Consider the following 14136-nt stretch of genomic DNA (forward strand, 5'->3'; position numbering starts at 1 on the left):
AAAAAAAAAAAAAAAAAAAAAGAAGCATTTTTTCCTAAATCTTAACACATTCTAGAACCTCTCTGTCTCTTTCAATTTCTCAAAAATTAAAACTTGTTCTTTGACGGAGCCGACGACATTGAAGGACCTCGCTATCTGAAGCTCGTTGATCATCTACGATTACAATACCACCAAAAAGGTACAACAAATTTCAATTCTTTTTTAGTGTAAAATTAAAAGTTTCAATTTTTAATTTTGAAAGTTTTCTCCTTTTTAATCTCTCAGCTCAACTTGTAAAACAAAAATGTCTTCAAAGTGGCGAGCTTTGCAACATCGCACCTTCTTTGAGACCAATCTAAGCTTACCTCTGTGTTATTGTCCCAAGTTTCACTCCGACATTCAAGAGTTGTTTCGTCGTTTAGAGAGGTACGGGAAGCTATTAGATTTTACTTAAGAGTTTCTGTTTATGGAGATTTCTTTGCCTTTACATTGGTAGCTGAAACTTGTATGGAATATGGTGGTTTGCAAGATTGTGGGCAACGATTCTGTGTCTAGAGTGGCTTTATCAGTGATGGTTTTGCCAAAAGTGGAATACTTGGTTTATATAATTGAAGATTGCGCAGTTTTGGTGGGTTATGATGTTCTTTTCGGCTTGAATGGTATTTGTCTTAGAGACTGAAGCTTGTGTTAGGCCCCTTACTGTTATGGAACAATACCAAGAGGTTTTCTCTTACTCATATTACATTTTTTCAGCAGTTTCCGGCTAAATTTAAGGGTTTAATTGAGGAGGATGCAAGTTCAATAGAGAGGTCAAGTAAACATTTTAAAACCGGTGGTGTTTTCTTAGGACCGTTATGTGGATATGTGCTGCTTTACAGGCGTGTCTCGAAGAAGCAGAGCTATGGTGTGAGTTTATGTGCTACTTTACAGGTCTGTCCTGAAGATGAAGAGCTTGGATTATTCATAGCGCAAGGTATGCTTTGCTGGAGTAGTAGTGTCATTAGATTTTACTGATATTGTTAGTAAAATCTGTTTCCCTGGGACATTTTTTCTGTGTTTTGAAGTATTTTATCGTTGAGTAGACTCTGCTTGATCTATGGCATTCTTTATGCAGTTTCTAGAGGTGTTTTTGTTTCTTCTTTTGCTTAGTTGAGTAACTGTGCTTGTGATCACAAAACTATTCTGTATGATGGGATTTTTCCCGAACTTTGTGATTTATCGAAGAGCCCATTGATAGTTATTTCAATTTCTACGCCCTAAATGTGATGTTGATTTGCTTGCAACAGATCAAGACGTCTATGTTATCAGATGATTATCATCGAATGCTAGACTTAGAATAATATGGAACAGCTTGGAGGACCCTTTGAGCCAGCCAAACAAAACAAGTTCATCTCTCATGTTTGAATATTTCCAGTACCTCGTGAGATGGGTCTTCAACCCCGGAGATTTCCCATCCCCGCCACAGGGACTTAAGAGTGATCTAGTGAGACTAGTAGACAAGTGTTTGACATGTAAATCGATAACCACCATAGAGAGAAGCTTCTTCTTGCAGTTACCATCTACAGAAACTACCAAACAAGGACTTGTCCTGGGCACAACTACTCGACTGAATGGGTAAATTTCACAATCATTTGCTTTCTTTCGAACCAAAGACCATGTCGGTAAACAAAGAGAGTGTTGAGTGTTTTTAATATCTCACACCAATGAGGGAAAGGAAAATATTTTTTTTTTCCTACATAAAGAAAAATGGAAAAAAGCTTTTTTTTTTTTCTGTATGCCCAAAAAAAAACACTTTTGATTTCCTTTTGGGTCATATATATATTTGATTCGATTTAGGGTCAACATTGTGTGTTTTGTCTCTATTTGATTTGGTTTCTAGGTTTTTGATTCGGATTTGGTGATGGCGGACTTAGGAGGTGGTGCGGAAGCAGATGACGACAGAATTATGGTGCCAACCGGTTGTATTTTGGTGTCAACCGGTTATCTTCATGACGATACATCTGATCTGTGGTATTCTGGTATTGGTATGGGAAGGCCTCAGGAGTTGGAGGATAAGGTTAGAGAGTCTAGGAAGAAGAAGGAACGTGACGTTGTAGATGATGATACTGTTAATGATCCGCAAAGTAAGAGGCGTCGTGTTAGGGCTGATACTGATGATGAAGCGGTTTATCATCCCAAGACTAAGGAGACGAGGGCTGCTTATGAGGCCATGCTTAGTCTTATTCAGTTGCAGTTGGGTGGGCCACCTCTGAATGTTGTTGTTGGTGCGGCAGATGAGATTTTGGCTCTTCTCAAGAACGAAACATTTGGAAACTCTGAGAAAGAGATGGAGATTGAGAAGTTGCTGAACTTTATTAACAATCGCTATTTGGATCAGCTTGTTTCCATTGGAAAGTTGATCACCGACTTTCAAGAGACTGGTGATTCTTCTGGTGGTGGTGGTGGTAAAGCTAATGATGATGGTTTGGGCGTGGCTGTTGAATTTGAGGAGAAGGGAGTAGATGATGAGGAGAGTGATCCTGCTGATATGGTTCAAGAGGAAGATGATGAGGAGGATGAAGAGACTACCAGAACTAGAGGTATGCGGGTTGGTGCAGGGATAAATGACGAGGATGAAGGACACTCAAATGAGGGCACAGATCTTAATGTTCATGACATTGATGCATTTTGGCTCCAGAGAAAGATATCTCATGCATATGAACAGCAGATTGATCCACAACAATGCCAGGTACTTGCAGAAGAGCTTCTTAAGATACTCGCTGAAGGGGATGATATGGATGTTGAGAAAAAGCTGCTTGTGCACCTTCAGTTTGAAAAGTTTAGCCTTGTTAAATTTCTGCTGCGGAACCGTCTTAAGGTTGTGTGGTGCACTCGTTTGGCTAGGGCAGAAGATCAGGAAAAGAGGAATCGAATTGAGGAGACGATGAGGGGGTTGGCCCCAGAGTTGACAACAATTGTGGAGCAGTTGCATGCAACAAGAGCAACAGCGAAGGAGAGGGAGGAAAACCTGCAAAAAAGTATTAATGAAGAAATCCGACATTTTAAGCATGAAACTGGTGGTGATGGAGGCAGAGGCAGGAGAGCTGTTGCTGATAGAGATTTAGAGACTGGTTGGATGAAGGGTCAGCGTCAGATGCTTGACCTGGACAGCTTGGCTTTTGACCAGGGTGGTCTCCTGATGGGGGAGAAGAAGTGTGACTTTCCCCCTGGCTCTTACATAAGTCATGGTAAGGGATATGATGAAGTTCATGTGCCATGGGTTTCTAAAAAAGTGGATAGCAATGAGAAGCTTGTGAAGATTACTGAAATGCCTGATTGGGCCCAACCAGCTTTTAAGGGAATGCGACATTTAAACAGCGTTCAGAGCAAAGTGTATGACACTGCACTTTTCAAGGCAGAGAACATTCTTCTTTGTGCTCCAACTGGTGCTGGGAAAACCAATGTTGCTATGCTTACCATACTGCAGCAACTTGAATTGAATAGGAACGAAGATGGAACTTATAACCATGGAGATGACAAAATTGTCTATGTTGCACCCATGAAAGCCCTTGTTACTGAAGTTGTAGGTAATTTGTCTAATCGTCTTAAAGATTATGGAGTTACTGTGAGAGAACTCAGTGGGGATCAGTCACTAACTGGGAGAGAAATTAAAGAGACTCAGATAATTGTTACAACACCAGAGAAATGGGATATCATCACTAGGAAGTCTGGAGATCGAACTTATACACAGCTTGTGAGACTTCTTATAATCGATGAAATTCATCTCCTTCATGATAGTCGAGGGCCTGTGCTTGAAAGCATTGTCGCTAGGACTCTTAGGCAAATTGAAACCACGAAAGAGAATATTCGGCTGGTGGGTTTATCTGCTACACTGCCAAATTATGAAGACGTGGCCTTATTTTTGCGGGTTGATCTTAAGAAAGGTTTGTTTAAATTTGACAGCAGCTACAGACCTGTGTCTCTCCATCAGCAGTATATTGGAATCACTGTGAAAAAACCCTTGCATAGGTTCCAATTGATGAATGATCTATGCTATCAGAAAGTATTGGCTGGCGCTGGAAAGCACCAGGTCCTTATTTTTGTTCATTCGAGGAAGGAAACAGCAAAAACTGCAAAAGCAATACGGGACTCTGCAATAGCGAATGATACAGTCAGCAGACTCGTGGAGGAAGATAGTGTAAGTCGTGGAGTTCTTCGGAGTCACATGGACATTGTTAAAAATCGTGACCTGCAAGACATTCTACCATACGGTTTTGCAATTCATCATGCTGGGTTAACAAGGAGTGATCGTGAGATTGTTGAGTATCTTTTTGCTCAAGGGCATGTGAAAGTCTTGGTTTCCACAGCAACTCTCGCATGGGGCGTGAATCTGCCTGCACATACCGTTATTATAAAAGGAACCCAGGTGTATAATCCTGAAAAAGGAGCGTGGATGGAGCTGAGTCCTCTAGATGTTATGCAGATGCTTGGTCGTGCTGGAAGACCTCAGTATGATCAACATGGGGAGGGTATAATTATCACTGGCCACAGTGAGCTGCAATATTATCTTTCTTTGATGAATGAGCAACTACCTATTGAAAGCCAGTTTATTTCCAGACTTGCTGATCAGCTTAATGCTGAAATAGTGCTTGGAACCGTTCAGAATGCTAGAGAGGCTTGCCATTGGCTTGGTTATACATATTTATATATCCGTATGGTTCGTAATCCAACGCTGTATGGCTTAGCACCTGATGCCCTTGCAAACGACGTAGTGTTGGAGGAGAGAAGAGCTGACTTGATACACTCGACTGCTACTATCTTGGACAAAAACAATTTGGTTAAGTATGACAGGAAAAGTGGATACTTTCAAGCTACAGACTTGGGACGCATTGCTAGCTACTATTACATAACCCATGGGACTATAGCTACATACAATGAGCATTTGAAGCCAACAATGGGTGATATAGATCTTTGTCGTCTGTTCTCACTGAGTGAGGAGTTCAAGTATGTGACTGTTCGGCAAGATGAGAAGATGGAACAGGCAAAACTTTTGGTTTGGGTCCCGATTCCAATCAAGGAAACTTTGGAGGATCCCAGTGCAAAGATAAATGTATTGCTACAGGCATATATCTCACGGTTAACGCTTGAGGGTTTTTCTTTGACATCTGACATGGTTTACATTACTCAGACTGCTGGACGTCTTCTGCGAGCTCTTTATGAAATTGTATTGAAGCGGGGATGGGCTCAACTGGCAGAGAAGGCTCTGAGCTTGTCTAAAATGGTTGATAAGCGGATGTGGAGTGTCCAGACACCCCTTCGTCAGTTTCACGGAATTCCCAATGAGACTTTGATGATGTTGGAAAAGAAGGATTTGGTGTGGGAGAGATACTGTGATCTATCGTCACAGGATTTAGGTGAGCTTTTTCGTAGACCTAAAATGGGCAGGCCGCTTTACAAGCTCATCCACCAGGTCCCAAAGTTGATTCTTTCTGCACATGTTCAGCCTATTACTCGATCTGTTCTACGGGTGGAGCTCACAGTTACACCTGATTTCCAGTGGGACGACAAAATTCATAAATATGTTGAGCCGTTTTGGATAATTGTGGATAATCCACAGAGTCCTGAATTCTTGATAGGGAAACTGGAAGAAGTCGACCCTTTTGTTAGCCAAATCAGTGAGGAAACACTGAAGGAGACACTGCGCCATGGTATTGGGTACTTGCATGAGGGTTTAAGCAGTCTAGATCAGGAGATAGTGATACAGCTCTTTGAAGCTGGCCGGATTCAGGCTTGTGTGATGAGCAGTTCATTGTGTTGGGGCACTCCATTAACTGCGCATTTGGTAGTCATAATGGGGACACAGTATTACGATGTGAGGGAAAATTCACATTCTGATTATCCCGTCTCCGATCTGCTTCAGATGATGGGGCTTGCTAGCCGACCGCTTCTTGACAATACCGGGAAGTGTGTGATCTTTTGTCACGCACCACGAAGAGAGTATTACAAGAAGTTTCTGTACGAAGCCTTACCTGTGGAAAGTCATTTCCAGTATTTCTTGCATGATAATTTCAATTCAGAAGTGGTTGCTGGGGTTATAGAGAACAAGCAAGATGCTGTGGATTATCTTACGTGGACTTTCATGTACAGGAGGCTTCTCCAGAACCCTAACTACTACAATCTCCAAGGTGTTAGCCACAAGCATTTGTCTGATCACTTAACAGAGCTGGTTGAGAATACCTTGTCTGATCTTGAAGCCAGTAAATGCATTGAGATAGAAGATGAGACGGAACTCTCTCCTCTCAACCTTGGTATGATTGCTTCTTATTATTACATCAGTTGTACCACCGTTAAGCGCTTCAGTTCTCTGTTGTCTTCTAAAACCAAGATGAAGGGTCTTCTTGAGATCTTAACATCAGCTTCGGAGTATGACTTGATCCCTATACGTCCTGGGGAAGAGGACACAGTTCGGAGACTAATCAATCACCAGAGGTTCTCTTTTGAAAACCAAAACTGCACAGACCCTCATGTGAAGGCAAACGTGCTTCTTCAAGCGCATTTCTCAAGGCAAAACATCGACGGGAACTTGGTAATGGATCAGTGTGATGTCCTTATATCTGCAACCAGACTTCTTCAAGCGATGGTTAATGTGATATCAAGCAATGGCTGGCTAAATCTTGCTCTGTTAGCTATGGAAGTAAGCCAGATGGTAACTCAAGGCATGTGGGAGCAGGACTCCATGCTTCTGCAGCTCCCTCACTTCACAGAGGACTTGGCCAAGAGGTGTCAAGAGAATCCGGGGAAAAATATTAAAACCGTTTTTGATCTTATGGAGATGGAGGACGTAGAACGCCAAGAGCTTCTCAAGATGCAAAACGCTCAGCTTCTCGACATTGCCAGATTCTGCAACCGCTTTCCAAACATCGAGCTTGCTTATGAGGTTGTGGGCAGTGAAGAGGTGACCCCAAGGAAAGTGATTACATTGCAAGTGATGCTTGAGAGAGACATGGAGGGGAGGACGGAAGTGGGACCCGTGGATTCACTCAGGTATTCCAAGAGCAAAGAAGAAGGATGGTGGCTGGTTGTGGGAGACAACAAGACAAACCAGTTGCTGGCTATCAAGCGTGTCTCATTGCAATGGAAAGCGAAGGTGAATCTGGATTTCACAGTACCGAGTGAACCAGGAGAAAAGTCATACACATTATACTTCATGTGCGACTCTTACAAGGGCTGTGACCAAGAGTACTCTTTTTTGGTTGATGTCAAAGGATCTTGCGCTGGTAATCACATGGAAGAATAATGTTATACAGGCCATATGCTGATTCTGGGGAGTGGTAACGTGTCTTCCAGATAGTCTCCATACCGTTTGGATCTCTGTACTCTCAACTTTCTGAGAATATATATTAAGGTGTAATCGTTTATCTGGTCTTAAACTATCCCTCTGTTTGACGTGTAGGGAATACTACACTTAGTCCAGTGCTACAAAAAATGTTTAGATTACTCATTCGTATATCATGCATTTAACCAAACTCGACAAAGGAGCCAAGATCAAAACTAATTTTGAGTTTATTATGACTTTGAAATTTGTCTAAATCTAGTTGGAGTTTCACTCCAAAACCTCTCTATCTCTTTCAATTTTGCGTCGATGGAGCCATCATTGTGGGAACTCCGTCCAAAGCTTGTTGACCCTCTGAATAAATAAAAAATAAATCAAAATGGTTGTCTTGCTTGTATTACTTGTTCCAGCGGTTTCTGGCTTTAGTTGAGGAGGATGTTAGTTTAATGGAGAGGATTTTGCTGGTCAAGTAAGTATTCTAAGGTAGGGACTGTTATGTGGCTACTGGCGTGAGTTTGTGAGCTGCTCTACAAGTCTGTCTCGAAGAAGAAGCGCTTGGATTGTTTATAGATCAAGGTATGCTTTGCTGGAGTAGTAGTGTCGTTAGATTTACTGATATTGATATTGTTGGTAATCTATATCCCATGGACATTTGTTCTTAGATTTGAAGTTTTTCATCTTTGAGTAGACTCTGCTTGATCGATGGGTATTCATACTGCAGTTTCTAGGGGTGTTTTTGTTTCCTCTCGTTTGCTTAGTTGAGTAACTGTGCTTTGTAATCACAAAACTATTATATATGACAAGATTTTGCCGTAAAGAGCCGATTGATAGTTATTTAATTTTCTATGCAGATTTGCTTGGAGGATAATATGGAACAGCTTGGAGGACAGACAAACAAACAAGTTCATCTCTCATGTTTGACCTTATACTAGACATTTACGCCACCGTTCAGCAAGCCAGATGATAAAGTGGGAATAAGGGAACCTTTGCTGAAAATATTCCAACTATCTTCTTCGTATAGGATCACGCTGTAAGGGTGTAGGTACGGTTCCATTAACAAAGAGGAACATGCTGAAGGCATTTTATGTTGGTTTGTTGAATTATGATTCGGTGTTTCATTTTTGGGGGCAGGCTGACTTCTTTATATGAGAGAGCACAAGACATGGTAAATTAAAACCTGAGGTATACTCATGTGTTGTCGATGGATTTGTGTGAAGCAATCTCACAGGTTTGTTCTTCCATAAAAAAAATGAATCTGAAAACAAAGACGAGGCAAAGATTGGGTTGTGTAATTGATTGTGTCTCTTATCTTTTTTAACTTGATCAAACAGAAAAGTTAATCATTCGAGCAAGTGAATGTTCGCAATGCATCATGTATAGTGGAACAAGTGAAGCTCATTGGTGCCCTTGTCTCAGATCACCAAATTATCTCTGAAACTACACCAAGAGGATAACAAAGCAAGTGGAATGTTGGCAATGAAGTATGAAGTTTTTTTGTTCTCGCTGTGTTTGGGTTGTTTTAACCACTATTTTGGAAAACTTGCTAATAAATATCTGAAACGCTATTTAAAAAAAAGAAACTTGATAATAAATTTCTGAAACGCAAACGCTTAATTTGCGTATGAAAATCCAAAGGATTTATGTTTCTTATTTATTTTGTGTAATTATTAGAAGTAATTGCTAGTTTGTCCAAAAAAAAAAAAATAGAAGTAATTGCTGTTTACGAGGTTATGCAACAATGATGAATGATACTTCTGATAAGACAAAAGAGTACGAAATTGAATGTATTTGCTGCAGAGGAAAAGTTGTATTACCATATTTACCCTTCTTCTCCGGAAGCAAAAAACCGGCTTCTTGAGCACGAAACAGAGGGTAATAAAGTCTTTTCCTAATGCTCTTGGTGCTACTCTACTCTACTACTACATCCACGTCACTGCTATAAATCGGAAATAATAACAAACGCAGGCATTTTTCCCTCTTCCTTTTTCTTCTTCTGCTTCTCTCTCTCTCTCTCTCTCTCTCTCTGTCTGTCATCAGGGAAAAAAAAAAATTCAGTTCGTCGGAAGAAAAAAAAATGCTCTCGTTTCCGTTTGCTCCGATCAAAATCTCTTGAAACAAATCCACAAGCTTCCTCTAACAATTCCTACTCCATTTTCTCGATTTCTCGCGTTTTCCGTTTGCAGATTGAAGCATAGACCTTAAATCTAGGGTTTCGAAGATGGAACTGGTGCGATGATTCTCAAACTTCCAACTTTTTTTTTTTTTTTTCTCTTTTGCTTTGAAACGAAGATGATTTAGTACCTTTGCGCTGTGATGGATTCGTTATAGTGTTAGAAATTTCCTAATTTCGTCTTGAGTTTCTCTGAAACAGAGCTTAAAATCTTCGATTTCTCTCCATTTTACAGGAGGAATCTATGAGTTTCGATTTCACTGAGATTTTGGACTCCTACTCACACTATCCCACCGGAAAGTTATCTGTATCTCCGGTTGGTTCTCACGCCGCCGAGGTCGTCGACGAGAAGATCAGAGACAACTACGCGTTTTTGGATTCCGTTTTGCAAGACAACAAATCTGAGTTTGTTCTCCACGCGAAACGTCTCTTAGCCGGAGAAGACGCAGAGTCCGAGAGAATCGAAGCGTTGAAGCTTCTTAGCGCTTGTTGTAGTTACGATTCGATTAACTGTGCTTCTTCAATCATCAACGGAGATGTTGGATCGGTTCCGTACATCAACGATGTGAGTGACGATACAGGACTCTCGCCTCTTCACACGGCGGCTGAGTCTCACGCGCTACGGTGTGTTGAGATGCTTCTGAAACGACGTGCTCGTACTGATATGAGAAGCAAAGATGAACGCGCTTTGATTCCTCTGGAGCTGTCTCTCTCCAATGGCAGGTAGAATCCACATTTGACTTTTTTGACTCAGGTTGATAGATTTGGGAATAATGCTTTTAATCGTGTCTTTGAATCATGAAGCTTGAACATGTGTAACTCTACCATATTTGGAAAATTTTTTAAATCTGGCTTGATGATACTGTATAGTGATTATTTTGTTTCTATGTCAATTTTGCAGCATAGATGTGATATGGAATCCCACTAGTGACTCGCTTGGAGACTTGATCCTTTTGCTTGGTGACAAGGTTAAACACTCATTCCTTATACGCGTTATTTGGTTGCTAGGAGAAACTATGTTGATTATGGAATGTAAGGGAGTTAGATAGCTGTAGAAAGAAACTTTGGAGACTTTGAAAGTAAATTGTTGCCTTTATTACATATAGGACTTGACGGTAGTGAAATTACTTGCTTAGAGAAACTATGTTGTTGATTAGTGGAATATAAGAGACTTTGCAAAGCTTTTTCATGTAAAGTTGAGTCTTTTCTTATGTATATAGGACTTGACAGTTGTGAAACTGCTTGCTGAGAAGACAAAGGAAGTAGACGCTGTGGCTTTTGCATATGCCACGGCTGGTGAGATAGTTTCTTTGACTTCATTGCTGATTCTAGCACCTGAGAAGGTTAGAGAAGCAGCAATTGTAACATTACGGGATGATAATAATTCTAAGCGAAAGCCAAAGAGAAAAACGATCTATGAGGCTGTTATTCAAGAAGCACTGCGAAGTAATAGCTCCATGCAAAGTGTATGCAGCGACAAAAGAATTGTTTTGCTTAGAGAGATTGAGCTCCTTCAGCTCTTTGGTGCTGCAATTTTTGTGGATGAGCAAACCTCACCGCTTATCTCTATTGTACAGGTGAGACTTGGTCTACTTCATTACCATTATCATGTGAACTACACATGTGAATTATTGAGGGTTGTAATGTGATTCTGTAGGAAGGGGATGAAGCTGTTCTTGAACTGGTTTTAAACACCAACATCGATGTTAACGAAATAGATGCAGAAGGGAATACTGTTATTCAATGCAGCCTGAAAGGATCGTCTGTGCCACATAAGCAGCAAACCAGGTATGATTTCTCCGAATTATGTCAATTATATGGTTGCATGATGATTACTTGCCAACTTGAGAATAGGAACATTTGTGTATCCAGAATCATGCAGCTACTTATTGCACACGGTGCCCGAGTTAGCCAAAAGAACAAGTTGGGTTTATCTGCAGTACACTTTGCTGCTGCAAATGGAAATTTATCTGCACTTGAGGTATAAATTTTCTAGTCTTTCTTGTTTTTGTTTCTCATCCTAAGCTGAAACAAGATTATGAGACTTGCGATGAATTTTGATCCTACAGATGCTATTATCGGCCAACCCTGACTTGGTTCACATCAAGACAGTTATCAAAGAGACGCCACTATTCTTTGCAGTGAAGAATAATCATCTTGACTGTGTTGAGTTGCTTCTGCGATTCGGAGCAAGTACAGAGATTCATAATCTACGGTGAGGCAATACTCAAAACCATTTCTTTTACCATTAATCCTCGCTAATGAACCCCTCTGTGATCACCTGAATCTGATGTTTCATTCATCTTGTGCAGAAAGCAGAGACCAATAGAGCTGACACAGTCACAAGATATACGTTTCCTCCTAAACCCAACAAATATCAGTTGCTGTAAGAAATTGTTCTTTTATTTGGCCAAACATACAAGCATTGTTGTGCTTTTCTTCTTACATAACTGTGAAATGTGCAGTTAGCAAAGAAACGGAACTTGCACAGTCACAGCGTGCAATTTCAACAAAAGCAGATGACGAAGAAACTCTTAGATTCCTCGCAAAATCCGTGCCACCATGGCTCATAAAGTTTGTAAACTGGCTTCCAGGGTACCTCCGAGATACATCAGAGAACTGGAGAGGAGCTGGATATCCGCTCTCATCACTCAAAGGTGATTTCCGTGCTATTTTTGGGCAGGATATCGATCACAGCTCTATTGGTTTCCCCAAGCTCAGCGACTTCATCAAATCATTTCCAAAACTCTGTGAAATGAAAGTCGTCCCCATAGGTAAACTTGGAGATGCAACACATTGGGTGATGTTACCTGTCAAGTCCAAGTGCTCTCAGCTCAAAGGAAGACCTCCTGAGCCACTTATGATCAACAAGAATGACTCTGTTGCTTCTCCCAACAAACCAAAAGCCTTATCAGTTCCTCCAGGTTTTAAATTCAAACCAGAAGCACATGACTCTAAAACCTTCAAAGAAGCACCAGAACCTCAACCTCAACCTCCTACGTTGGTTGCATCTAACAACAACCGTTCTCAAATAAAACATCCAGTTCTGGAGACACTTACAAAGATCAGAAACAGCACTTCCGTATTCTTTCTTCGTGAGTTCGACTTTTATCACGTAAGCAATCAAATCCCTCTCTTTCACTCTCTCTCTCTCTCTCTCTCTCTCTCTCTCTCTCTCTCTCTCTCTCTCTCTCTCTCTCTCTCTCTCTCTCTCTCTCTCTCTCTCTCTCTCTCTCTCTCTCTCTCTCTCTCTCTCTCTCTCTCTCTCTCTCTCTCTCTCTCTCTCTCTCTCTCTCTCTCTCTCTCTCTCTCTCTCTCTCTCTCTCTCTCTCTCTCTCTCTCTCTCTCTCTCTCTCTCTCTCTCTCTCTCTCTCTCTCTCTCTCTCTCTCTCTCTCTCTCTCTCTCTCTCTCTCTCTCTCTCTCTCTCTCTCTCTCTCTCTCTCTCTCTCTCTCTCTCTCTCTCTCTCTCTCTCTCTCTCTCTCTCTCTCTCTCTCTCTCTCTCTCTCTCTCTGCTCTCTCGTGTTTTACAATATTTGTTTCTCACTTGGTGAGACATACATATTTGCAGAGCTACGAGACATGTTTAAAGGAAGGAATGTGTTTCTGGTGTAACAAGAATATGCTTCTATGGGCAAACTTCCCATGCGGACACAGACTTTGGTGCAGCTCTTGTAAACAACAGGTTACTCAATCTACTTCAGGAGAAAAGAGCCTTGAGGAAGACCATCATAGGTGTGTGATCTGTGATGCAAAAGTGGAACGTTTCGTCTTGTCTCCACCCTCTGAATCCGATCACCATGGGCTTTCAAGTGGTCTCCCTAACAACCCTGAATTAGCCACTTCGTTCCTTCAATTCCTCAGCATAAGGAAGTAATAATAATAATGTTCTCAACCTTATCTTCTAATTACTACATTTGTTTAATTAAAAACTTCTTCTAAACTCTTTTTTTGCATTACCTTGATGCAGTTCCATGAACAAGATGATGATGATACATCGGGGAATATAGGGAAAGGAACTTACCCAACAACTTCGTATGTGGTAAGTGTATTTTGCTCAATTTGTAAATAAAAATGATCATGCTGGGGTTATGAAAGCTCTGCTTAACAACATTTAAAGTACATATGGTACATTTAGAGATCCAAACCAGTTCACATATTATGGAAATCTAAAATCTTTAATGGAATCCGAGTTTGTGTTTTTTTCTTCTTCTTCAAATCCATGCACCAAAAATTGTCTTTCTTCCACAATTTACAAAATCGAATTTTATAATTCCGCATGTTATGCGAATCCTAAAAACCTAAAAATATAATAAAACACTATTCCGAAATCAAGGAAACTGTAGAGGATTATAGGGAAAACCCACCACAACAGGAAGTAAACCGTGACCTTTGTGCAACTTAAGCCAAGCACTATCATCAGATAATACTTCCTTAACCGTCCATTGATGTTAACCCATGGGACGTATTCAATTGCATCCAGAAGCAACCCCATAATCATGTGAAACCAAAAGTAATTAGGCAAATGTTCTTTTTTCACCATCCACATGAACGCTAAGCAGCAATAAACCATCAACAACTTGTTTTGCAATCTGCTTTCTGCTATTGGGCTCATCGAGTTTTCGCCGTCGTTACAAGCTCTTACTGTAAGCACAGACTTTGATAATCTTCTTCCG

The 14136-nt window shown here is 40.8% G+C and overlaps 2 protein-coding genes and 1 long non-coding RNA gene across 6 annotated transcripts; all 3 read left to right on the forward strand.

The window, feature by feature from the left end:
- Positions 16-7422, forward strand: LOC104710726 (DExH-box ATP-dependent RNA helicase DExH12-like). Of its 4 annotated transcripts, none has more exons than XM_010427367.1 (6): positions 16-178; positions 265-405; positions 509-638; positions 733-952; positions 1266-1593; positions 1859-7422. In XM_010427367.1, exon 6 carries the CDS (start codon positions 1880-1882, stop codon positions 7253-7255), a length of 5376 nt encoding a protein of 1791 aa, XP_010425669.1. In that variant the 5' UTR covers positions 16-178; positions 265-405; positions 509-638; positions 733-952; positions 1266-1593; positions 1859-1879; the 3' UTR covers positions 7256-7422. The 4 variants fall into 4 exon arrangements, with proteins under 4 accessions (XP_010425669.1, XP_010425668.1, XP_010425675.1 ...); XM_010427366.1 differs by having other exon boundaries at positions 736-952; XM_010427373.1 differs by having other exon boundaries at positions 509-952; positions 1893-7422.
- LOC109126651 lies at positions 8150-8842 on the forward strand. The gene is made up of 3 exons (XR_002033553.1): positions 8150-8333; positions 8423-8519; positions 8623-8842. It is a non-coding gene; the product is annotated as an uncharacterized LOC109126651 (long non-coding RNA).
- Positions 9327-13663, forward strand: LOC104710728. Its single transcript, XM_010427375.2, has 11 exons — positions 9327-9518; positions 9697-10184; positions 10363-10429; positions 10682-11038; positions 11119-11249; positions 11334-11442; positions 11531-11676; positions 11774-11847; positions 11927-12576; positions 13032-13333; positions 13431-13663. Exons 1-11 carry the CDS (start codon positions 9510-9512, stop codon positions 13468-13470), a joined length of 2373 nt encoding a protein of 790 aa, XP_010425677.1. The 5' UTR covers positions 9327-9509; the 3' UTR covers positions 13471-13663.

The sequence above is a fragment of the Camelina sativa genome, chromosome 9 (assembly GCF_000633955.1).
Source record: "Camelina sativa cultivar DH55 chromosome 9, Cs, whole genome shotgun sequence".
NCBI lineage: Eukaryota > Viridiplantae > Streptophyta > Magnoliopsida > Brassicales > Brassicaceae > Camelina > Camelina sativa.

Excerpts from the sequence above, each read along its gene's own strand:
- LOC104710726 (XM_010427367.1), top strand. The coding sequence starts at position 1,880 with ATGGCGGACTTAGGAGGTGGTGCGGAAGCAGATGACGACAGAATTATG.
- LOC104710728 (XM_010427375.2), top strand. Across the intron at positions 12,577-13,031 it reads GTGAGTTCGACTTTTATCAC|AGCTACGAGACATGTTTAAA; the intron begins GTAAGCAATCAA and ends ACATATTTGCAG. Across the intron at positions 13,334-13,430 it reads CAATTCCTCAGCATAAGGAA|TTCCATGAACAAGATGATGA; the intron begins GTAATAATAATA and ends ACCTTGATGCAG.